General features: G+C 35.6%; 1 protein-coding gene across 1 annotated transcript in view; it reads right to left on the reverse strand.

Annotated features, from left to right (window-relative positions):
• HMCN1 (hemicentin 1) overlaps positions 1-27,271 on the reverse strand; it is a 463,881-nt gene that overhangs the window by 42,556 nt on the left and 394,054 nt on the right. Inside the window, exons 72-86 of the mRNA XM_049634070.1 lie at positions 26,605-26,746; positions 25,446-25,590; positions 24,927-25,054; positions 24,457-24,613; positions 22,280-22,401; positions 21,917-22,081; positions 20,211-20,318; positions 19,408-19,545; positions 19,139-19,273; positions 15,556-15,825; positions 12,703-12,893; positions 8,461-8,674; positions 6,430-6,564; positions 5,848-6,038; positions 4,076-4,157 (exon numbers count right to left, since the gene is read on the reverse strand). Of these exons, the coding sequence (XP_049490027.1) occupies positions 4,076-4,157; positions 5,848-6,038; positions 6,430-6,564; positions 8,461-8,674; positions 12,703-12,893; positions 15,556-15,825; positions 19,139-19,273; positions 19,408-19,545; positions 20,211-20,318; positions 21,917-22,081; positions 22,280-22,401; positions 24,457-24,613; positions 24,927-25,054; positions 25,446-25,590; positions 26,605-26,746 (2,323 nt within the window). The remainder of the gene's footprint in view (positions 1-4,075; positions 4,158-5,847; positions 6,039-6,429; positions 6,565-8,460; positions 8,675-12,702; positions 12,894-15,555; positions 15,826-19,138; positions 19,274-19,407; positions 19,546-20,210; positions 20,319-21,916; positions 22,082-22,279; positions 22,402-24,456; positions 24,614-24,926; positions 25,055-25,445; positions 25,591-26,604; positions 26,747-27,271) is intronic.

The following is a 27,271-nucleotide window of genomic DNA, read 5'->3' on the forward strand; positions in this document are numbered from 1 at the left end:
CTACTAAGGATGCGGTTGCCATTGACAGATTTTTCAGTATCATAGCTCTGTTTTATTTATGAAATGTCCAAAATTTTAAATCCCTAAGCAGATTAGCCTATATCACGGGTTCTGCAGTCATACTTGCTGTATACTTAAATTCAAATTCTGCTTCTGTTCCTTAGGACCTCTCTGAGCCTTTGTATCCTTCAGAGAATTCTTGTTAGATTCCTCTAAGATGAGATAAGCCTAGCTCTTTGACAGGGTAAGTACATAATATTATTAGTACTATTGTTATCATTGTTTTTGTCTGTGTTTTACATGGCAAACTCTCACTTCTTTCCCTTACATCACTTCTGAGGTAATGAGTCATTATTAACTTATCCTTTCATAACTGGTCATCATTCATTTATTCAATAAACATGTATCGAGAGCCTACTATTTGCCAGGCATTGTGTTAGATGCTGAGGATACAGAGATAATAGATATAACTTCTAGCCTCAAGGAATTCACAGTCCACGGATGAGACAAGTAAGTAACTATAATTATTTAGCTGTTCTATAATCATTGTAGGATTTTGTAATGGAATAGGTAGAATAATATTTAGTATAGAGTAGGTAAATGTGTGGTAATATGGATGCATAAACAATAGTGACTTAATAGAACAAACAGAGGCAATCACTGAAAATGGAGAAGAAAAGGAAGACATTCAAGAATCATTAGGAAAGTAGAAATAACAGAACTTTGTCATTGACTTGAGAGGAACTGATAACTACAGGATTTTGACTTGGACAATATAGAAGAACATAGGAGGAAGAACAAATTTGTTTGGACATTGTAAGGAATGATAATTTGTATCCATTTAGAACTATTGAGTTTGTGGTGTCTGTGGGACATTCATGTAGAGATGTCTAGATGGTAAGAGAATGTTAATATCTGCAGCTCAGAATAGAGATATAGGTTAGAAATACAGATCTATGAGTCTTTCATGAGTGGATAAGATGGCTTTAGAAGTGATTCTAAAAGGAGAGGAAGAAGACCAAAGACATAAACTATGACAGCATCATTATTTAAGAGCTGAACAGAAGGCAAGCCATAAAATGATACTAAGAACAGATCACTGAAGTAGGAAGAAAATCAAGAGAGAATGGTATCCTGGTAACCAAAGGAAGGAGTTTCAAGAAGGAGGGAGAGGTTAATACTAGTAGATCAGAGTAGATCAGAGCTGCTCAAGTGAAGTCAGGAAAAAATGTAAAAGGAGCTATATATAGCTGCTGGTATGATGTTTATACTTCTACAGTATCAAGCAAGATAGAATATGAAAAATTTCGTGGAGAAGAAGAAGCTTGAAGTGGATTTTCAGAAATGGTAAGATTATATATAGGAGAAGGGAGTCTACTTGGAGACAAGGAAATAGCATGGAGATGGATTTAGCTTTGAAAGGATGATTCACCCTCGAAAGCAGCAACATACAAGGTTTTAAGCATTTAGTTAATCAGGGCTCACATCTGAATACAGGTTAGCAGAGAGGAGCCTGTGTATTCTTGAAGGATGAAAGCTGTGTTTTTGTGGGATTGAAATGAATGGTAGAATAATTTGCTCAATGAGAGGTAATGAATATCAGATAATTCAGGGTGATGGTTCTGTTTTAGATGGAGAAATGTATCTGGAATAAGAGAACATAAAGCAAAAGAGAAGTAAAATGTGTTTTATTATGACCATACCACCATTTTATGTAAAGATGTTATTGACATGCTGTCTTTTACAAAAGTAGTTATTTCATATGAGGTACTGAATCTCTCAGTATCATTAGTGCATTATTCATATATATGCCCACATCGTCCTACTCAATTACCTTCTTATTTGATATTTATATTAACTTTAGGAACTTTCAGGGATGGGGCTTTTATTTTTCTCTTAGTGTTCAAATTACATTATGTGTTCAGTAAACTGTTGCTGAATACATTAAATGCCTCAGATTAATCACTCAACACTAAATGATAACATAATGATTAAATGAGCTCATCTGCTCCCTCGATTATGGTCAAAGAAAGTGTCGAATAAAACTTGGAATCTTAATTTTAATACCATATTTGAGCATTTCCAATTGCCCATAAGGCTATAAGTTAACTCAACAATAAAATTCCATATGTACATCTTTCAAGGGTGAATTAATTCTACCAGTCACATAATGATCAGTTAAATACAAGTACTTTATCTAAATGAAAACATTGCTTCTGGTGCTTTAATCTTAATTTTAAACAAATTATATTTTGGTTTTTTAATATGCCTCATTTATTTAAATCAACTTATTGTCTGTAGGTGTAGATGAGCTAATCTAATGCAGACTTTCTTAAACCAATCAGTGGAACACTCTTCCAGGAAAGATTAATCGATGTGATGCCCTACTTACATTCACTCAACAAGGAGGGGAGGAAGGTTTAAATAACATTTAAATAACAACATTTATTTGGGAAACATGGCATGTTATATCCTCCTCTTGCTGAGTTGTAACACATCAATAAATTAACATTTCAGGAATGATCTGCAGTAAAGAAATCTGGTGATTAAGCAGGGCTTGGCATATAGCAGGTTCTCTTTATATGTTTGATAAATGAATGAACTTCGTTTAATCTATTTTTTCCCAGACTTGTTTGACCATGGAACTCTAGTTTTTTCCTAATAACATCTCACAAGGCTATTGTTTGATAAATAAGTACTTTAATAAAACACTGTCTTAGCAAGAAATGGAAACAACCTGTCTAGTGATGGATAAATGGATAAAGAAAATGAGTCTATATATGTTTAATGGAATGTTATCTAGCAATAAGAAGAAGGAGATACTACTATTTGCAACAACATGGATGGACTTCGAGGGCATTATGATAAACTAAGCCAGACAGAGACAGAAAAATAGTATATGGTATCACTTGGATGTGAAATCTAAAAAAAAAAAAAATCCATAGAAACAGAGTCAATTGGGGGAAATGGGTGATATTGATCTAAGGATACAAATGTTCAGTTATAAGACAAATAGCTTCTGAGGATCTAATATACAGCATGGTGACTATAGTTAATAATACTGTACTCTATACTTGAAATTTATAAAGTGAGGAGATCTTAAGTGTTCTCATCAAAACAAGCAAAACCAAAAAATGGTAACTGAAGTCACGGATGTGTTAATTAGCTCGACTGGGGCAATCATTTCACAGTGTATACGTATATCAAATTTTGACATTGTACATTTTAAATATGTACAATTTTATTTATCAATTAGATGCCAATAAAGCTGGGGGAAAACACTGTCTTAGATATTTACTAAATATTAAATGCTAAAGTCTGAAAAAGATTTTAAAAAGTTAAAGTCTTAGATAATAGTTTAGCAATAGCTGCTAGTAAATGCTAGTATATAGCGTCTCTTGATAGTGAATGAAGAAAATATAAGTTTATACCATTAAATACTGAGCCTACTCACAAAATAAGTTTATTCACTGAAATTCTCAACCCAGTGATGCTATCCTCAGGTCAGTTCTAAAGTCATTCTGGAGACTATCCAGTGGGTTCTGAGGTTCTATGCCCTGGAGTTTTTCAATTCTGAAAGATCTGTCTTCTGTACAACTGAGGGGTTTCATCATGAGCATGATAGTCCTGCCCAGTACACACATTTATTTCATGGAATATTGACAGCCATCAACCTAGAACACTTTTGAGTTCACTTATATTAGTCTTTACTTTTAACACATATTTTTAAAGTGCCACAAAATGACATTTTTGTAAGCACATCACAAAAACTGTGATAGACTATATGAAGGGTATTTGACTGACTATATTGCAAAACGAAAGAAAGCTCTGCCACCAAGCAACTGTGATCTTGAACTCCATGTGTTAGACAAAATAGAAAAAAATCTCTGTGCAAAACTGTATCTACCAGTCTTACGCTTGGTAACAAATTACTCTATCAGCAGAAGACCAAATTATACACACCCTGCAAGCTACCATTAATATACCTGCTATAAAGTTAAAGAAAATGAACACTGTTGATTAGGCAACGTTTCTTAAGTCAGGTGTTCACACAGAGTTTAATGAAGCCACTTACTCTGCAGGGTCAGGCTCATGCTGCGCTCCACTGCCCCAGCATCATTGGTAGCTACGCACGTATAATCACCGGCATCTTCATTCTATGGAAATAAGCAGCGTTTTATAAAAATGTGAGCCTACAGAATGGGGCAAATAACTTTTTCCACCAGGATGCTAATATAAAATTTAATTTTTGAGAAGGGGTTGGAATGGAAATAGAAAAACCTACATTATTTTATATCATAAAGGGGTTTAAGAGAAAAGAAAAAGAAGAAAAAAAATCCCATTCTAAGTTTTCAAAACAGCTATTCTTGCTCTCTGGGAATAATAATTGCTAGGAAACCAAAGCAAAACTAACATTTTTTATAACCTTCTATCCAAAATTAGCTCACTAAAGAAAAATGCCTACTTTCTTCTTCTAGATATCTTAAAAAGCATTAAAATATTGAGGACAAATTAACAAATATTGAGACTTCCTAACGAGGGTTATTAAAATAAATTAAGGATGAACAAGGTAAACTAATTTACTGATAATGGTGAATCATAGAATATAAGTCACAATATTATAAATATGTGGTATAAGGGGTGCCTGGGTGGCTCAGTCAGTTAAGTGTCTGGCTCTTGATTTCAACTCAGGTCATGATCTCAGGGTCGTGAGATTGAGCCCTGTGTCAGGCTCTGCATTGACAGCACGGAACCTGCTTGGGAATCTTTCTCTCCCCTTCTCTCTCTGCCCCTTCCCCACTCACTCTCTCTCAAAATAAATTTTTAAAAAACCTACAAAAATAGTACTATATGAGTTTAGATTTGGTGACTAATTCATCACAGATTTTGCTAAAGTCTTGTGAATAGAATTTGTTAACAGAAACACTAAGTAAATAAAGGAGAACTAAATTGCAGGAAGTAGAGGAGGGTGGGAAAAGGAAGACATGTTTAATTGGGGGTGTTATATAATATCCAAATAGAAATTTTCAATAAGAAATGGTAAATGGGAACATTTCAGGGTTGGAGATAGATATCTAAGTATCTGAAACTGTGTGGTGAAAAAAATTAGTATTAGCATTAATATTGGTATTAGAAGAATTACCAATGGCTTCAGAAGTAGCAATACTTAGATACAGAAGGGGGAATGTGGTAATGAAGAAATGTGTTACAGCAGTTAAAAGTAGAAATCATCTCAAAATTGAAGGGACAATGAACAACATCACATTGAAATGAAACCCAGGAGAATGAAAGACTAAGAGTGATTCATTGGATTAGGTGATTAAATATTGTATTTTAATTATTATTTCAATTAATTCTACAATGCATTAAAAATCACTCATATGTAATCTAGTTGAGAAATTTTTAGATAAAATATCTCATTCACTTGGCCCTCAAATTAGAATAACTTAAAGCAACACTCATTTTCTGAATTACTGAAGCTTTTGGAAGGCTTGATATAGTTATTGGCCTTAGAGATGAAAGTTATCCTATATTTTAGTTGTAGTTATGTTTGCAATTCTTCAATTTCTGTGTTCTGAAACAGATTTGAGGAAGTTTTCTAATGATGCTAAATAATAATGGCTCAATGATTGGGAACAAAGCAAAATTATTTTATTGCTTATATTTCTGTGAAAAGTCTAAAAATAATCAATTTGAACCATGTTTCAGTTTTCTATAAAAACCCATTGATTCAGATTTTATGATTTAAATAGGAATGCAAGAGGAACTTTTTCCTTTCATGGCACCTACAGAGAGGGATTAATTGTGGCAGTTAAAGTGCACATCAACGATTTCAGCGTGACTTACTACAGTGCCATAAATGGCCAAGGAGCCATTGAGAAGTTGACGGATTCTGTGGTTAATTTCAATATCCACTCCTTTTCTGCTCCATTGGATGGTAGGGGCAGGATCTCCTTTCACTTCACAATTCAAGACTGCATTACCACCAAGTGGCTTAATCCAATTAGAAGGGTAATCACCTTTGAAGACTGGAGGTTCTGGGAAATAACAACAGATAATTAATTATAAGTAAAAGGAAGCTCTGATAATTTATTTGTGCTTTTGACCTATTTAGAAAGATAACTTAGTGAAGAAGGGAAAAGCCACTTTTGAACACCATGAATTTTCCAGAATCAACTGCTCATGCTAATCAACCAGATAATTTTGTTAGTTTCAATAATCTAAGCAGATGATTCCATTTTGTACCAAATGATCTCTTTGCTTACCTACTTTTGAATTGAACGTTGATAATTTTTTATTTCTTAGGAATGTGCACATCTGTGAAATAGGACTAGATGGATTTAATGAACTGAAGTTATATAAGCAAGAAAAATGCAAACTATTCATTGTAAATAAGTGATAAACTAAAAATAGGGCATGCTTACCTACCTTTCACATAAACAAATCCTATTGCCTTCACAAAACCAACACTGTTCTCTGCGGTGCACACGTAAGTACCCGAATCCTCTTTTGACACTCTTTCAATAACAAGTTCACTGTGTCCATTAACACTGTCAAAGTGGGCTGAGAGAAACAAGTTAGGAAACGACATAAATGCCTCTAAGTAACCTAGGAAAAGAATCACAACAGCTCAATATTTTGCAGGTTGGATTTATGAGCTGGTCAGCAGTTGAACCAGAGATCTCATCATGACATTGGAGAAGAAAGCCTTTTCCACAGATTTATTCCTCTGAGCTATTGGCTAGGTCTAGAGACACTTGTTTGAAGAATGAAAAAAACAGCAGAAGGAACAGGAAAAGAGAATGAAAACAAACATCCTTTAAAATTATTTTAGATTTAAAGTACCTTTCCATCTCAAAGCATTGCCTAAATCTGGCTCACCGTCTCTCCACGTTTCAAAATCTTTCATTTAGACATATGACATTTTCCATTTCATTTATCTCACCACCACTTTTCCTCCCAAACACTTTATATCAAAACATGAAAATGTTTTCAGTTGTAATTCAACTGACTTGGCAGGTCAGAGGGGAAATCATGAAAAACATATGTTGGTTAGGTAATAATGACAACATGATTAAATTTGTGATAATTTAAACTTCTCCATAAATGGTGATGATATAAATATTTATGAAGGTAGTTATAATATTTGGAATAGAGTATAAGGTAAACATGCTAATCCTAAAACAACTGATACTAAATAAGATTCTGATTAGACCAGCCAATGTCTAATTATTTAGGTATGTTTACCTTGCATGCTTTCCCCCAAATTATTTCAAAAGATTTCATTCTGCTGAATATTAAGTGGAAAATTAGGCTTTAAAAATTTAAATAGCTAAATTAGTATTATACCGTCAGAAAACAGCACTGATTAGGTTGTGGGTTTTTTTAAGTGATAAATTGCATTTATTTTTAAAAATAAATTTATTTAAGTTTTAAATATAATTTAGTGTCAAGTTAGTTAACATACAGTGCATACAGTGTGCTCTTGGCTTCGGGAGTAGATTCCCATGATTCATTGCTTACATATAACACCCAGTGCTCATCCCAACAAGTGCCCTCCTCAATGCCCATCACCCATTTTCTCCTTTCCCCCAGTACCCCCATCAACCCTCAGTTTGTTCTCTGTATTTAAGAGTCTTTTATGGTTTGCCTCCCACTCTGTTTGAAACTATTTTTTTAGACTCTATTTTTCCTAAGTGAGGTATACTATTATTATTAAGGTAATATAGTTGATGAATTTCAGTCATTAAGATCAATCTTTTATAACAGAAAAACTCAAGCTTGTTATTTCTTTTCTAGCAAGACATTTATTAAATGCCAATAGTGCAGTATTTTAGAATTCAATTTTGGGAAATGACCACTTCTTATTACTGATGATGTCTTTGTGCTGATGACAAAGTCTAACAAATAAGGAAACACTTGTCCTCCCAGAGAGGAGTGCTCCGGGGTTCCAGGCACTACCTTAACATGTAGTGCACATAGTGACTAAAGGATTTATGCATAGCTGATCTACATTATAAGAGAGGCTAACAGATGTTAATTCATACAGCAAGAAGCAGAGTTCTCCTCTGTAAAATTAGGTGAATCTTCAGCACTCTACCAGTGCCACCTTAATCCATTTATCAGTGATGAAGGAGGTCCAGTGAGGGCAAATTTAGGTACCTGTGTATACCATATTGTCTTCTCAGGGAGGAAGGAGATTATTTTTAGGTAAAAACATCTACTAATATTCTAAAATATATGGTCCTGTGATTACCTTATCCTTTCAAAAGAATGAAAAAAGAACATATATACTGGGTATAGGATAAAATCCAGGCAAAGGTACATATTTTGCAGAACTTAAAGCAATCAATTTTTCATGTAACTTTTCAATCAATTCCCACAGCTAAAGGAAATGGAGATTGCTTCAGAGTTCTTTATGGGTGCATTTATTTACTTGTTAAGAATTAAATTACCAACCTGGGATAATATTGTTATTGAAGGTCCATGTTAACTTGGGCAATGGAATCCCAGTGGCTTTACAGCTTAATCGTAGCTGTTCTCCTTTATTTAAAGACACATCTCCAGGAAGTTCAGTAAAAGTGGGGAGAACGTGCACCGTCACACTGACCATGTGTGTATCTTCACCTGCAGCATTGTTAGCAACACAGGTATAGGTGCCAGAATCCTCCGGCTTAAATAAAGAAAAATCATAGTGTTTAAGATTACATAATCTTACATCATATTACATAAAGGACATAAAATTGCATAGCTTGGTTCCCAAAGGAGCACTCTTATTTAAAGGCAGTTTAAATTTCCATCTTGTAGTCTGAACCATCTGGCTAGCTTTTGCACAACATAATTTAAAATGTGTAAGAGTTTAAACAAAAGCCCATACCTTACAGAACTACAGCATTTTACAGTAATAAGATCTCAGAAAACTGTACAAAAGTTCTAAAGTTTACTAAACATCAAGAGTACTGACACTCCGCAAACTACAGATAAAGAACAAATAATTTCATTCTTTCTTTTTTAATATAATTTATTGTCAAGTCGGCTAACATATAGTATATACAGTGTGCTCTTGGTTTTAGGGGTAGATTCCTGTGATTCATCACTTATATACAACACCTAGTGCTCATCCCAGTAAGTGCCCTCCTCAATGTCCATCACCCAGAACAAATAATTTCAAAGGCTGGTAGCATCTTGACAGCATAGCTGCTCTCCTGGTAATGTGGCACCAAAGACCCCCAAAATTATCACAGGAAATAGAAGTTTCACTTGCTAAATCCACCGGCTGGTCTTGGCACTCATCTTACTAGATGTCCTGGCAACATCTGACACAATTTTGACCCCCTTTTCTTCTAAACCATGTCCTCACTTGGCTACCAGGCTACCCCGTTCTCCTAGTTTCCTTCCCACCTCACTGGTGGCTCCATTTTCAGCTCCTTTTCATGGCTTTCCTTTAACATTAATGTTGTTATGTTGGTATGTGGGAGAGCTCAGTCTGGTCCTCTTTTCTTATTTGCACTTGGTTCCTTAGTGCATCCAGTCTCATGGTTTTAAGTGCCACCCATATGCTGATGTATACGAGTATTTGCAGCCCACGTCTTTCTTCCAAAGTCCAATTACACTGAAGTTCCCATTTCACCTCTCTGCTTGTATGTCCCAAAGGCATCTCAAAGTCATGTCCGAAACTGGACTCCCAATTTCCCTTTTACCATCCTGTTTCACCTGTAGCCTTTCACCATCTCAGCTGATGGCTATTTTGTCCTTCCAGTTGCTAATGCCTTTTGTTCTCAGACATTTGAGTCACTTGTACTCTTCTTTTTCACACTCTACTCGCAATCTACCTAGGATATCCTAGAATATATGCAGAATCCAACCACTTCCCACCTCTTGTAGGCTAACAGAATTTCTCATCTGAGTCTAAACCATCTCATCTGACTCCAAACCATCTTCCCAACAGGTGTTTCTGCTTCCACTCTTGCCTCCCTACCGTGTATTCTTATTATAGTCGCCAATGTAGTATTGCAAAAACATGAGGCATTTAATAACATTGCTCCCAGTCTCAAAACCTGCAATGGATTCTACTTTATTCAAAGTAAAACACAAAATTGTTATAATCTACGAGACACTATATTATCTGGCCTCCATTTTTTTTTTTTCATATCTTTCTTCTTTTGTTCTTCTTTGCTTTTACTGGTCTCCTGTTCCTCCAATGTATCAGGCATGTTCCCACCTTATGTTTCTTCCAGATATTTGAGGGAGGAACATCCCAGTTTTATCTGCTTGTGATGCTCTTCCCCCAGATATTGGCTTGGCTAACTCACTTCAAGTTTTTTCAAATGTTCCCTTCCCAAAGGAGATTTACTCTGACTCTCCTATTTAAAACTATAACTAGGACCCCTCCAAACTCTGATCCCTTATACCTTGTTCTTCTATTTTTCATAATACTTATTTTCTTCTATGTATATTGTTTATTATTTTAATTGTCTATCTCCCTTCTCTAGACATAAATTGCATGAAGGCAAGGATCTTTTAGTCTTTTGTTTCCTGATGTATTACCAGTGCCTAAACAGAGAAGCTATTCAGTAAATATTTGTTGAATTAATGATTGAATGCTTCTGAGTGCATTAAGGCCCATGGTAGACTTTTTCCTTATCTTTTAAAACGTTTAAGAGGGGCACTCTGGTGGCTCTGTCGGTTAAGTGCCCCACTCTTGATTTCAGCTAAGGTCATGATCTCATGGTTCGTGAGATCGAGCCCTTTGTTGGGCTCTGCACTGACAGCACAGAGCCTGCTTGGGATTCTATCTGTCTCCCTCTCTCTCTCTGCTTGGAATTCTCTCTCTGCCCTTCTCCCACTTGCACGTACATGTGTGCACTCAAAAATAAACATTTAAAAATATTAAAAAAATTTTTTAATGTTAATTTATTTTTGAAAGAGACAGAGTGCGAGTAGGGGAGGGGCAGAGAGAGAGAGAGGGAGACATAGACTCTGAAGCAGGCTCCAGACTCTGAGCTGTCAGTACAGAGCTCGACGCAGGGCTCAAACCCACCAACCGTGAGATCATGACCTGAGCTGAAGTCAGACGCTTAACCAACTGAGCCATCCAGGCGCCCCTGAAAATATTTTTAAAATATTTAAGGGTATATATTGCTTTGCACTGAAACATTAAAGAATTGATTGGAAATGTAGCATAAAAACTGTAATCACTAACTGTAGGTACAATCTAAATTTGGTTGGCTGCATACTGTTGTTTTTTTTTAAAGGGCAAACTGGAATAAGCCATATTCCCTGTAAAAGTCTTTCCACCTCCATATCATTTAACTGTCCTTAAATTCCCAGGTTATGACAAGTTTAAAATCAAGGAATTTATAAAAGTGAAGCACTTAAAAATCGAGTGTACATACTATTCACAAATAGATTTCTACTTATTATTTGTGTCTTTCATCTGGTATTTAGAAACTACCTTATTGTTATTTTTTTAACGTGTCTGAGTCATTATCCCACTAAAAGTCTAAACTTTGCTTTCTCATTTAATTCCTTCAGGTCTATAAATGCAATTGGAGGCCCAAATTCAACATTCTTGAGCTTAGAGGTAATCCCCATTAAAGATATTCACTAGTTTACATTAACAAATTTATACTTATTTTATTAATTCTAAAATTCACATTTTTAACTCTTAATATCTCAGAAGCTAGGGTATTAAAAATACATAAAAATTGATGATCTTCTCTAGTTTATTTAACTGAATTTTTTTCTTCCTTAGTGGTACATAAAATAATGGTACATCTTGTAACTAATGGAAATTTAAATCTGAATAAATACAACTTTTGCTGGCACATGTGGTTGAGTTAGGACTTAGTGACACAGCCTATTACTGGGATTATTTATGTGGTAATCCCAGGAGTCTGAGTAATGGCTGAAATTATACTATAAAGTTAATGTGATCAATTTTGTCATTTTAATCTGTTCAAATTTAATTCCACAAAGATTTTATAATGGGGCTTAGGCATTTTGAAGGGTAATGAATAGGAATAAAAAGGTATATACAGAAGCTCTGAAAATGATTCACATTTGTTTTGTATTTGGTGCCAAGTATTGATACTCTCAAACCACACAGTAAATGTTTTAAAAAGTCATGTAGTATGCATATATACAGAATATTCTTCCAGTGGGCTACCACTGTAAAACTAAGATACTTCTAATAGCTACTATTCTGTAGACTGGCTAAGTGCCACCTAACAATATTCAAACATCTCAGCTTGCATAGATGGATCTCTAAGACTTTAGTTTCCTTGTCAATGATAAGAAAGGGTTATTGAAAATCCTGAAAAGAACAGAAAAACTACTTTTTATTATTTGCTTAATAACACATCAGACATTCTTATATCTCTGTTCTTCTAATCATTCCCATTCATGGTTACAAACACAGAATATAACAGAGGCACTTAGAATTTTTCCTGATAAATAGATTTCCACAAAAATAAAACCATTTTAGAAGGAGGTCATTTATGAGTTCCTACTATCTGTTAAATATTATTCTTAAACCTGGGCCACAAAATGAAACATGCATAAAATTCATTTTTTGGCCTGAATATGTAAGAGTATTTTTCTTTTGTTATTAAAGAGTATATTTCCAAGCTAAGCTACGAAAAGAAAAAAGGCGAATTACTAATCTGGTTTAATGTATCCATTCACATCTATTAAACTTACCACAACATTTTCCAGAATAAGTTCTCCATAGGGCTCAAGAGTATACTTTCCTAATAAGTTAGTTAAACGAACATCGTCTTTTTTCCAGTTGATTGCTGGTGTGGGGATTCCATCAGCCACGCATGGAAGAATGGCTTGTGAATTCTCATTGACCGTATAGTGTACTTCTGTGCTTCGGATCCTAGGTGGTACTATGAAGAGTTTAAAAAAGATAGTCATTCATGATGTCGAATTCAACAGTATCCTCATTCACACTGAAAATCAGCACACAGAAGACTCTTTTGGGGATCATTTTGCCGCCAAGTAGTAAAATAAAGTCTATTAAGACATTGATTTGTTTGTTATCATGAAAGATGCCTACAGCAAAAACTTTAAGGGATTTGAATTTGTTGAATATATTCGAAATCAGTTTCTGAACAAGTGACATAGAACTAGATTAGGAATCTTTAGCTTTTATTTGGCTTCTGAAGTTTTTCTTAAGTTTCTTATTCTTATTGCAGTGAAGTAAAACAAACAAACTAGAGCAACAAAACCTCAAAATGCATCCATGATTGGATAATTACTGGATTTGTATCACAGACATATCGTGAGAACACACTAATAAAAGTCACCAGTTGAAAACACCATAAAACACTCCCCCCATATTGAATGTCACGAAGTGCTACAGAAAAAAAATTTATTGCAGTATTTCACATGTGTTTCAACAATTGCAAGTAAACCCAGGTCAAGACAATTCAGCTTTTATACTGTCACAGAGGAAATTTTTATAGTGATTTCAGAATTCTGTGCAAATACTTCCTATTCCTCAAATTACTTTGAACTGGAATTTAGGCAATACAGAAAGATCAACTGACTATTTTGTGTACTAACAAATACCTTAGGGGACTTGGAACTATGACATTTACTTCTAAAGAAAAGGCTTTAAAAGTATGTGGATCCTGAGAAACTTAACAGGAACCCATGGGGGAGGGGAAGGAAAAAAAAAAAAAAAAGAGGTTAGAGTGGGAGAGAGCCAAAGCATAAGAGACTCTTAAAAAATGAGAACAAACTCAGGGCTGATGGGGGGGTGGAGGGGGGATGGGTGATGAGTATCGAAGAAGGCATATTTTGGGATGAGCACTGGGTGTTGTATGGAAACCAATTTGACAATAAATTTCATATATTTAAAAATAAATAAATAAAAGCATTAAGAATACTTGGCTTAAAAAGTAAAAATACACCCCCCCAATGAATTTTGGAATTATTCCAACATATCAGAAATAGATTAATTTTAATGGCATTTTAAAAAGTGACAGGATAAAAGTTGTATTCAGCAAAAATTATTTTTTGATTATATGAGTAAATATATAAATCTTATATGAATGATTATATGCACAAACATAGATAATAGGGAAAACAAAAATGCATTTTGCTGAATGGAACATCGTAAATATTCGATTCATTTTTAATTAATTTATACTGTATTTTTATTAGCTCCTTTATCCTGGTTTCCTAGGGGTTGATATTTCAAGTTTGCTTGTGGTTACAAAGTTGCAACATTAGTATATTTACTTCAATTCATTCTTTTTCAAAATGAAAATGTTAAGGCTATGATTTTATATTTGATTTTAACCCTGGCCTACACACCATACATTTTGATATATAGACTCCTTATGTTTATTATTTTCTAAATAATATGAAAATAAAAACATATTCTTTGACCTGCTTGTTAACTGGAATGGTATTTTAAATTTGCCTGGGGTTGAGGTTTTGGCATTAAAAGATTTTTACATGTTTCTATCTTTATTGCATTGTGGGCAGGAATTGTGGCCTTATTTTTAAATCATATTAATGACTGTTTTATTGTTTAGTATATAGTCAATTTTGGTAAATTTTCTACAAATATTTAAGAAGGAGAACTATTATTTATTTGAAGCTAAAGAACTAATGTGTGTTGATTAGTTCAGTTATATTAACTGAAAGCAGGTATAAACCAGTGGGAGTATTTAGAAAACTCAGAAATGCTGATTTAAAAATTGCGGCTATTATTTATTTATTTATTCAATTAAAAATGTGTCTATTTAAAATCACTACTTTAATGCTGAAGTTGTAGAAAATTCAAATACACCTGAAAGATAAAAAACAGCTTTCACAAATTTTTTTTAAAAAAGAAAAAAGCAGAAACTCACCATTATAAGAATTACCTCTAAAAACAGCAGTTGAAAAGAGTTCGTTTCCTAACATTGATATCAATAGGTGGTCTATCTTTAGTTTAAAATACATTAACAACTAAAATATTTCAATGCTGATCCTTAGATATTTTGTTAGTTGTCTGAATACAAAGAAAGATTTTTTTTCTATTATAAAAATATACTTGTAAATATTTTGCTACTTTAAAATAATGAATCAAATAGATTTCCAACTCTCATTAGGTTCATACTATATTTATAATGTATCTCACGTGGTGGTTAGTTTTGAGTCAATATCATTTGCAACTTGAGAAGTAAAGCAGAATAATCACAAAACACAAATGGATCCCATAAATAGGATCAGTAGCCAAAGTATAAATCCCAATAAGCATAAGATGAGGGGATTACTGGCAACACATTAATTATTTTGGCTATCTTAAGGAAATCTTTCTCACACACATATAATCACAGCTTTTCTTTTGCCCACACAAATAACCAGAGCCTACATATTAGAAAGGTAAGTGTACCTACACAACCACACACACACACACACACACACACACACTCACACACCACTTTGGATTACGGGTTTTGCATGGCTTTGACTTTCACCCTATCTTTTCTTGGTGGTCTTTTCTCTTTGCCACGGCAATGTAGCAGATTGAAATAATGTCAAACAACCTACCATGGACAGTGAGCTTGGCGCTCGTGCTGCTTGATCCTGCCACGTTAGCTGCCATGCACGTGTACTGGCCAGCATCATCAGGCTGAGCAAATGCTATCTGCAGGGCCCCAGAGCTGAGGATGCGTTGGCGGACTGATTCCATAACTGCATGCCCATCTTTATGCCAGGTAATATCAGGTGGTGGGAGGCCATCTGCCTCACATGGTAGGGAGATGGGTTTATCCACAGCAGTGGTATATTCCTTTGGATGAGGGCTAATGACGGGAGGAACTAAAAGATACAAAGTTTATCTTAAAAGCATACACTAGGGTATTACTCCAGCAAAGTGAAGTCACACTGAAAAGAAACAAAATCCCGACTTTACCGTATTATCATTGAAGGATCACTACACTGTTTTCATTGGCAAAGAAAATTCTTTGAGCCACTTTCAGAAAATTATTCTCTACATAGTTAATAAATGTAAATGATAAGCAATTTTAAATGAGGGCATAACCATATGTTCCTGATACTACATGCCTAGAAAATAGAAAATTTAGGTTGTGTCAACAGAGGCATTTTCTTTAACATACTGTATTATGTGATTCACTTCAGCTATCTAAACTTTCAGAATAGACCCCTTCAAGGTTTAAAAATCATTCCACTGCTGAGAGATACTTTTACTCAAATATTTCCTACAGTGGTTAGTGTCTCAAATACAGTGGCCACATTTAACAAAGTACTGTTTGAATGACTGAATAAATAAATGAATAGATCATGGAAAAGAATTATACAGATAAAACTATTCCCACTTTTTCAGAAAGCTATGGAAGAGCTTATGATAAGGAATTCTCTTCCTAGTGATTAGAGTAGGTTGATTACCATTTAGGGATTGGCCTGGATCTTTTGTTGAGCCTCAAAGAAATATTAAATAATTGTGAGAGAGCAATCAAACACAAAGGAGGAAAAACTAGTCACAAGTACACAGGAGAGAAAGGAGAGGATGACCCACCCGTGTCACTGAAAGTCCAGAGAAGTGACAAAGTGCCGAGGACAATGACAGTAAAAATATCCTTTTAAGCATGTGCAGACAAAACCCACAAACAACAAAAACTACTACCCATTCAAGAAAGTTGAAGAGAGAAGCAAAGCCAACAGTATTCACTGTTACCATATTCAGAATGTGTAGTGGAATCACAAATGAGATCTCAGAGATCCACTGATCCAAGCAACACTCTGTGCATGGCAAGTCCCGGAGACCTAGAACTATCTGCTGTATCTCCAGAGGATATGGAGATGTGGTCAACCACATAGAGAACAAATTTTAAGATACACTACTGGTGGTGAGTAAAATAAAATCAGCAAGTTGTGAAAAAATACAAATAACCATATTAAAATCATTTATATCAGCCAACATTATTTGGTTGGGCTTGTATTTGCCATTATATACTGTTTCTGCAAGAAGAGAGATTTGGTTCAGAATTTTCATGCCTCTAAAGCATGCAGTTATTTCTGGTTGCTTTTGAAATGTTGAAATGCTATTAATCACCTACTGTGTTTCTTTGTCCCATAACTGCTCAGATTTTAATCAATTTTAATCAATTAGTGAAGGAAAAAAACCCTCCTATATGGAACTGTTCTTTCCATGATCTCCATGTTGCCAAAACCAATGAATATTTATTGGTCCTTATCCCAACTGACCTCTCACTCACATTCAACAAATTGTCCACTCCCTTCTTGAAATGATCTCCTCTCCTAGTTTTCATACGGCTTTCCTCCAACATCTCTGCCTGCTCCTTTGTATTCTTTTCTAGCATCCTCTCTTTCCTCAGACTGTTTCTTAAACAATGCACAGTACTGGGTCTTTGTTTTTAGTTCTTTTCGGTCCAAATTCCGATCCAGTCTTGTGGGCTGAAATACACTGATTACTTCCAAATTTATATCTTATACTATACTTCTCGAGCTCTGGATCCATAAATATTCAATTCCATTTGATATCTCCACTTGGATTTCTAATAGTTTCCCACCTCTAACAGGATCAATCAGGAATCATGTCTTCCTTCCTCTAAAACCTGTTCCTCCCCTTGCACCTCCCCATGGCACTATCATCCACTCAACTAGCTCAAGCCCAAAGTCCAGGAAACATCATTAATTCTTCTCTTTTCCTAACCTCCAAAATCTGATTCATCAGCCATTCTGGCAGTTACATCTCCAAAAGTATCTTATCCATCACTTTTTTCATTTACCCCTGCAATTTACAGAGCCGCTCCCACTCCCAGCCTGTAACACGGTGCTGGGAGGACCCAAAGAGTTCCTCCAGCTCTAGCCTTGCCCCTTCTCTAAACCAATACCTACACAACATCAAAAGAGATCTTCCTAAAGCCAGATAAGCAACATGGTTAAACCCTTAGAAGGCTTCCCACTGCACAGAGAAGAAAGTACAACCTTTGTGTGGTCCCTCTGACCTTCCATGCATTGGCCCGCCTTCTTTTCGGACTTCCTTTCCATTTTGCCAGCCTTCTCCTTCTTCACCGTTCTCCACCACACTGGCATGCTTCTTTTCTTACTCTTTCCTCCTTTGGGGCCATTGCACATGCTGCCCTCTCTCCTGGGGACACTCTGCCACTTTTGCGCGGCTCATCCTAGCTCATCATTCAGGTCTCAGCTTAAATGGTACCCCTTCAGAGAAGGCTGCTTCTTAAAGCCCACTTTAGCCACTAAGGTAAGGTGGTCCCTACGTTTCCCCATGATTCCATCTCAGCCTTTTTTTTTTCTGCTTAACACGTTAGAACTTATAATTATTTCATTTATTTGGTAGTTTAGTTTTTTCCCTTTTCCACACTATAAAGGAAGCATCATGTCTGTAATGTTTAATGTATTTCCACTTATTATTCCAATAAATATTTATTGAGAAAATGTTGAAAAATATAAAGAAATTAGATTTATGATGTGCAGTTAGGTGAGCTTTACTGTAGTCATTAATTCATCATAGGAAAATCATACTATAAGGAAATTCAAAATCAGCTAATGCAAATTCAGTAGCTCAGAACGTGCCTCCAGGTGTCTTCTTCACTCACAAAAACAATGTATGCAAATATGAATATTGTGTTCAGAAAATAACAGTTAAATGTGAAAAAAAACCCTGCTTTGTCTACAGAATAATTTTTGCCTGTCAAATTGCTTAACTGTAATTATGATTTTTTTGTTTCATGATTTTTTATTTATGACTTGAAAAATTATGATTTGTTTTTGGAGTGGGTATTACAATGTAGTGTTTCATAATGTACCCAATGCAGTATTTTGGAGAATGGTTTTAAAAATCACTTTAATTATGTGCCACAATGAAACAGAGTACCACATGGAAGTTTGTAGAAGTCCAAAATTACTCTGAGATGCCTCAGTTTTCTTACACAAACAATGACCCTCCCCCCAAATCCCCAAACATTAACTTTTCTCCTTCATAAGAGTGATAGAAAAACGCATTGTATAATGTAAACTCAGAATGTTGACAACTATGGCAGCATCATTATTTTAGATAAATGAAATGTGGCATCCATCGTTACAAGCATCTTTGCAATGAAGACATAGAGATGAATTATTTAGGTACCTTGAACATTTAATTTGATTTTGCCTAAGGCTGTACCAGCTGGATTCTGAGCCACACACATGTAAGTGCCAGCATCTTCTCTGACGGCTCTGGAGATCTGCAAGCCGCCACTAGGGAGAACTGCATGACTTTTGCCTGCATTGCAATTGTGAAAGCAGGGTAAAAATAATTTTTATTAAAAATTCTTTTCATTAAAAGATAATACTGACTTCTGAATTATAAAACACTGTTTTTTTTGTGATTTTCTTGATATAAACACTGGTAGGTACCTGAAGCGATGACATTGATGCCTTCTTTTTGCCAAGTAATGAAAGGACTGGGTGTCCCTGTTGCCTCACATGGTAATAAAATTGGATTGTTTACAATGACATCTAGTTCACTTGGCTGAGGCTGAATGACTGGAGGCTCTGTAAGAACCAATCAACAGAGAAAGCAATGGCACCAGTTAGTGGCAGGAACATCTAAAGTAGCCATGGGTTAAACATGCCCAGATTCATATTTCCAAATTTTTAGTGATCTGCTTGTGCTAGGGAGAAGAAAATATTGACCGTATTACATTTTTTTGAGTCTTGCAACTGTAGGCAGTTTCCATTAGAAGACTAGAAGCAGGGGTGCCTGGGTGGCTCAGTTGGTTGAGCCAGGTCATGATCTCAGGTAATTATCTCATGGTTTGTGAGTTTGAGCCCCACATCGGGCTCTCTGCTGTCAGTATGGAGACTGCTTCAGATCCCCTGTTCCCTCCCTCTCTGCACCTCCCCACTTGCTCTCACTCTCTCTCTCTCTCTGTCTCTTTTAAAAATAAAAAAAACATTAAAAAACAAAAAGACTAGAAGCAGGAACAGATTACAGCAATTCAAGAAAAAAATAACATAGGGGTTGTTTTGTGTGGTTTGTCATCTGTAGGTTTTGTGTTTTTTTTTTTTTTTTAGTCTTTTGACTAGTACCTATCAATCTTTCATATTCCCAAGATATTACCAGGTTTCATAACTCTAGAGAGTACATCCATCCCTTCAAGAATAAACATGACTTGAAGAAAAAACAACAAGCTTTTAATGAAAAGTAACCTTCATACCGTGGACACGAAGGGTCACGTGTCGATGTGCAGAACCAGCTGCATTCCTGGCAACACAAGTGTATTTTCCAGCATGGTTGAACTGAGTGGCAGACATTTCAATTGCTCCTAAAAAGAAAAAAAGTTTTTATGCACAGTGTGTTCATTTTTTCTGCAACCATTTTTCTGGTTCAATAAACTAGGTTTCTCTGATTTTGTGTTTTTGTCCCTATAGCACAGTGGTGCTTGGCTTATATGCATACTTGCATCCCCTGAAGTGCCTAACACAGTGCCTTTTGGTTATTATTAATGACTTCATTTAGGCAAAATTTACAACCATAAAATTCACCCAATTAAATGTACACTTCAATGATTTTTAGCTTAATTACAGCTACATGGCACAACTATCACAATCTAATTTTTAGAACATTCCTATTACCCTAAAAAGAAATCTCATCCTATTTACAGTCACGTCTCACTCCCAACCCCAGCCCCAGGCAATCGCTAATCTCTTCACATTCTCCGTATATTTGCCCTTTCTGAACATTTCATGCATTTGCAATCATACAGATGGCTTGAGTCCGATTACCTTTGCTGTGAGCAGAGTTTGTGAGTTTCATCTGTTGTAGCATGTGCCAATTTTTGCCCTATTTTTTTTGCTCTATTTTATTGATAAATAGAATTTCATTATGTGGATTATCCATATTTTGTTTATTCATTCACCAGTTGGTGGACATTTGGATTGTTTCTCCTTTGTGTACTGTGCATAATGCTGTATGAACATTTGCATTCAAGTCTTTGTGTGGACATATGTTTTCATTTCCTAGGAATGGAGCTGCTGGGTCACATGGTAACTCTGTTTAATATTTTGAGAAAGTTCCAAACTGTTCTCTTAACACAATACCTTGTGCTGAAGGGTACTTCATTTCTATTTTATAATTTTAATTGCTACCAATCTATATAGGTTTCTGAGACAGCCAAAATACTTTGCTTTAAAAGCCAAGTTCTACCCCGCGAATGATCTTCCATTATTTCCCTTCTATTGAGAAAATAAATTCCCTTAGAATAATATGCACAGATGCATAAACCCCAGGATGTTAGTTGCTACTTTAGTTTATCTCTAATGCACCCTCCCAACTTAGGGGATCAGCTTTCAGAAACACCAGTGTGAATTACCTATATTTTCATTGAGGTGAATTTTTTTTTCTCTTTCAATACATAAACTTTATAAATGATGGCTGCTACCACTCTCAAAAATTACCCATCCTAGCACTGATCACCCAACCTTCCCTACCTACTCAATTATAAAAACCTTGAAAACAAGAACCCTCTTAGTTTTATAACCTCAGAAACTCGGTGGAGTCTCTAACTTATTTTAGGCATTAAATGTTTGTTAAATGAATGGAGATTCTTTTTGGCCAATGGAGGGAGTATTGCTCACTCAAAAGCAACCCATGAACTTGTAAAACCTTAGCATCAGTAAATATGGACATAAAATTCCAATGATCATGATTATATTCAGTTATTGTTATTTTGTTTCCAGATTTTTTTTCTCTCCTGTTCTCTAATTCCCCTTCCCACTCTAACTGCCTTTCCCCCCAGGTGCCTAAGTCTAGGAATGAAAATGTATTTTATTCTTTTATTTGGGTACCAAAAAAAGGCCAGGTGAAGCCATCTATTCATGATTAATCTAATCATAGACGTGTAATCACTGAACTTGGCCTTACCTGATGACAGAATTCTATAACCGTCTCCCCTGGGAAGTAGTCTTATCCCATTTTTTGTCCAGTGGATTGAGGGAAATGGAACTCCCGAAGCAGTGCAAGTAATCACCGTTGGGGCGTGTTTGGTTACCAGGAAGTCTGTAGGCTCGTCAGCTATGGAAGGTGGAACTAAAACAACAATAACAAGAAGAAGAAAGTACACATTTGCAACTCTTCCAGATTTCCAAACTCTTATCATACATCTTTCTTTTCCTACACTGAAAGTGAATGTTAGGTAAGTGGAAAAAGAAGCCCTGTTGTAAGGTAGTGGAATGATGAAATGTATGATGATAGTAAGTATCAATCCATACAGGAAGCCAGTTCTACCTTGGACAGTGAGATCCACAGTTCTTTTATCCTCTCCGGCATCATTTGTCACAGTGCACTCATAGGTTGCAGTGTCATCCACAGAAGGGGAAATAATTACTAGTGAACCTGAAGAAAGGAGCCTAGAAGAAATATTTCAAAGAAATGATGTACTATATATCATTTTTCATAAATGTTGGTTCAACATGGTACCATGTTGTGAATTGAGGGAAATGGAATTCTTTCCTCATGTTAAAATGAGGAGTCTCTCTGATACTTCATATATCAGACTTTTTTATATGGGCAATGGGTTAACAGAGCCCTAACCTTGAGATTTATAGGAAGCAGCTGGGTGGATTGTTCGAAGAGGGCATCCTGCATTTTCTGAATGCTTCTATCATGATCAACCATGCTCTTCTAAGTGAAATACAGTAAAATGGGCACACTGATGATAGCTATTGTTGATTGAGCATTGAATACATTCTGGCACCATCTCAACTGTTTCACATAAACTATCTCTAAATTTCACAATAGCTTTGTAGATTGGTACTTGATTATGTCCATTGATGGACAGGTAATTACAACTCTGTCTGTCTTGCATGTTTCCCTCCTTCACATGTCTCCTTACATGTGCTGGACATCTTAGAGATGCATAGTACATACGTCAATAAGTCCTTTTCCTAATGTCTAATCAATTAAAAACTAAAGTGATCTAGATCATTTCAAATATTTAAGAGCTTTAATAAATATACATATATTATTCTAAGTAAATCTAAATAAAATATCTACTTTCTTACTGCAAAGTGTGTGCTGATGGAATAAAAATGATTTGATTTAATGGGAATACATTTGACATGCTTTTTTATTCAATGGTATTGTATATTTTCCATATAGTGTATATCTTCAAGTCACTAGACTCCCGCTACCCAAAGAATAAAAGGGTGAGAAAGAGAGAGAAACAACAGAATTCCAAGTGAAACACTCCTGTTTTCATATTTCCTGATTATCAGAATTATTGTCAAAGTAGACCTATGAGAACATTTGGCAAATCCTTTGACGAGGTATCTATCCATTAACTTAATTGAGATACAATAAATGATGCTCATCTTAAATATCAGAAATTCCTAGTGATTTAGAGGTTAGCTTTTAAAAACCATACACTGTCATATTATGAGCTACTGGAAGTAAAGCTGGGAGAATGCAAAAAATTGGAGAAAATGGTATGTTCCCTCATGCTATCAAATACCTAAGGTGTATTTCAAGGTTCAGAATTTTATTTTTTATTCTACGGCTACAGCTAGTATTAATTTTACAGAATAGTTTTTCTTTTATACCAAATGATGCTTTAACTTTTTGTCTTTATAAAAATCTAAAAGGTGCTAAAAAATAAAGCAGAATAGGAATCTAATCTTGCAGATCTCTCTGACCTTCATTCATAAGGTTTATGAATGGAGAAGTTGAACCTATAATTCAAAAAAAGCTTTTAGGTTGAAAAACTAATTTCACATTAAGAAAACATATATACTCTATATACTAGCTAATTCCTCAAACATGTATAGGCTTCAAACATGTATGTAAAGGCTGTCCCCATTGTATGTATATATATGCTGTCCCCATTGATAGAGATAAAATGTTAATTCTTTTTAAAATAATGTTTCTAGGGGTGCCTAGGTGTCTCAGTTGGTTGAGCGTCCAACTTTGGCTCAGGTCATGATCTTGCGCTCTGTGAGTTCCAGCCCCGCATCGGGCTCTGTGCTGACAGCTCAGAGCCTGGAGCCTGATTCGGATTCTGTGTCACCCTCTCTCTCTCTGGCCCTCCCCCGTTCATGCTCTGTCTCTCTCTGTCTCAAAAATAAATAAACGTTAAAAAATTTTTTTAAAAATAATGTTTCTAAATAGTAGGTGGGGGTTTTCAATTAAATTATTCCTTACTAAAAAAAAAAAAATAAAAAAAAATAAATTATTCCTTACTGGGGCGTCTGGGTGGCTCAGTCAGTTAAGCGTCTGATTTTGGCTCAGGTCATGATCTCACCGTCCATGAGTTCGAACCCTGCTTCAGGCTCTGTGCTGACAGCTCGGAGCCTGGAGCCTGCTTCAGATTCTGTCTCTCTCTCTCTCTCTCTGCCCCTCCCCTGCTTGCACCCTGTCTCTCTCAAAAATAAACAAATATTAAAAAGTTAAAAAAAATTATTCCTTACCTGTATGAATTCTGATTTTGATCTACATTAAGAAGATGCCCATTTTTCTTCCATTTGATTGATGGTTTTGGTATCCCAGTAGCCTCACAAGCCAGAGTAGTTTGAACATTTACTGTTACAGTTATGTTGGTAGGACCCAGAGCAATGGATGGAGGAACTAAAACAAAGTCAACAAATAGGAGGGTAACACATTCAGCAAATAGTATGCCACCTGAAGTATTTCTGCCAGACTGAAATTAATCACTGGTAACTTGCCCCCTAATCATGAACTTGATCAGGCTCTGTGAATTTAAATAGTGTTGTGATGTTGCTAGCCACAGTGAGGAGAAAACATGGATCTTGACTGTGTGCAATAGAGTGTGGTACACTCGCGTAGCCCCGGATATCAAGGTCTTTATGATCTCACTGGTTTAGGCTATCAAAGAACATTTAACCCAAAGATTAGATGTCATTCACAGAAGTATATTTACCATGGACCTGTAAATCTATTCGCCTGCGGTCTGTTCCAGCAGCATTGGTAGCCATACACAAATATCGTCCAGTGTCTGTGACATGTGCTGACTGGATATGAAGGAATCCATTTTCCAAGATGGAGTATCTACAAGAAAGATCACAAGTGAAGTCCCCGGAATCAGCCTTTTCTGATTATTCACATTTTGACTGAGAGTATTTTACAAGACTTATAGTTAAATCCGTTTTTTTTGGTCTTTTCCTACTTTAGAAATTCACAATACCCTGGGTGGAAAAGGGGGATATTCTGTAAAGATGCATAGCAGATGGACTTGTGCTCTTGGAGGAAATATAATCATTATGTTTTTGGACATAAGCCTTACGATTATGCTTTTAAAATAGTATGTGTTGATTCTCATATAAAGATGAGGATACTAGTATTAAATATAACAAGACCAAAACAATACATTGGAAAAAAAGATTCAAGAATTTATATTTCAGTTAGTACAGTATTTTTTGTCCTTCTCCAGAACTGTTACCTTGCGTGACCTGCAGATAGAACAGCTCCATCCTTTCTCCATGTTACCCTTGGGGTCGGCACACCCCCAGCAAGGCACTCCAATACAGTCGACCTATTTACGTGAACGACAAGACTCTGGGGGCCGCTCTTTATGTTTGGAGGAACTGCGCAAGAGAGGTATGTGGAAAACTTCATTCACATTAATAACACAGCCTGAACTAAGACTCTGAAGAGGTAATACAAGGTTAGCTTTGAGTCAAAGGTACAGCTTTGCCTGCGGCTAATTCAGGTTAGTATAAACAGAATTGGGGTTTAATTCCTAAAGTCTTACTCAAGAAACTCCATGTTGAAAAACAAAGCACCGGTTGGGGGAAGGAGGTTTTAAATCCCTGATACGGTGTGTGAAATCTGGCTTTCCTGGAGAGACGCTTGAATAAAAATTAGCTCTGGTCTGATGCAAATTAAAGATGATATTTCTTATTTCTCTTTGGCCAAATAATGGTCAGGGAATGTTAGCACTGGAACAGCTTCACTTTAAATAAAGAACAGACAGTGGGCCGGTCTAATGAAAAGCACATCTGTGATTAATCATGCAAGTCTCAGAGTATGTATTTTATTAATTGTTGAGTTCATATGGGAATAGAAAACTTGAATTTTAACTTTAGTATTAGAGATATTAGTTGTGTAGGTCACTCAATATTCTGTAAAGCTTCATATAGTAACCAGAGACACTATCATGGGGAAAAGCCTGTATTATCTCCCCTAATATTGGCACATTTTAATGTTTAGATTTTATATTTGAGAAAATCACAGTCCTGTGGCAGTCTCTGTAGCACATATACACCCAACACCAACATGAATAAAGAACTAAATAATGGACCACCTGTCATCCAGAGATTTAGTGTAACTTTCTCAATGCCTCTTATCTGAATGACACAGAGTATCAGGATATGCTGATAATGACTGGACATATATTATCCTCTAAGATAATGTACCTTTAATTAATTTTTTTGAAATATCATTTGAATATAGCCATAATACAAATACATGTTGTCTTCAAAAAATAAGATAACCACAAGAATTTATTTAGCGTGCCCATAAGAAACAAAAATGTTATCATTTCTTTGAATGCCCTTGGCTAAATTTTTAAATTGTGAAACAATGGTTAACTTTCTTACCATTTACAGTGAGAATAAATTCTCTTGTAGTCTTTCCTGCAACGTTGCTGGCCACACAAGTATAATTGGCTGTATCACTTAGATCTGCATTATTAATTTGCAAGTATCTCCCTCCAGAGAGGATTCGTACCCGAGGGCTTGCCTGGATTCAGCAAGGAAGATTTACCATTAAAATGTCAGGAAAAGAGAATAAAATATTACTTTATAACAGCAAAAAGTAATTATAGTGAACTGTGGATTGCCTGTCTTCCAGTATGCTTTGTCTGCTCCCCCTACTGTTATCCTAGGATCCAAACCCCTTGGGAACTATTTCTATGAGTGTGCTTAAGGCAAGGGCACAATCGATGTTCCCAGTTCTCCTGGCCACAATGATCCACTCAAGGATGGGCAGCTGGGCCCCAGAGAGCCCTCTGCAGGACTGTGTTGGAAGTGTTGGGGAATAAGAAGTGTTCTTTTTATTGGTATCTGGTAGTGAGGATGACATAGCCTGGTAGTGGTCTTACCACCTTGTGTGGACAGCCTGTTCTGAATCTAAAACAAAGCAAGCAGAATTGAGATTCAGAGAAAAAATATCATAGATGCTTGCTTATGTGAGAAGAATCTCTGGATCTAGTAATACCTAAGACCTAAAACATAAGATCACCAATCACTGTAGGTAATAAATATC

This window comes from Panthera uncia, chromosome F1 (genome assembly GCF_023721935.1).
Source record: "Panthera uncia isolate 11264 chromosome F1, Puncia_PCG_1.0, whole genome shotgun sequence".
Taxonomy (NCBI): Eukaryota; Metazoa; Chordata; class Mammalia; order Carnivora; family Felidae; genus Panthera; species Panthera uncia.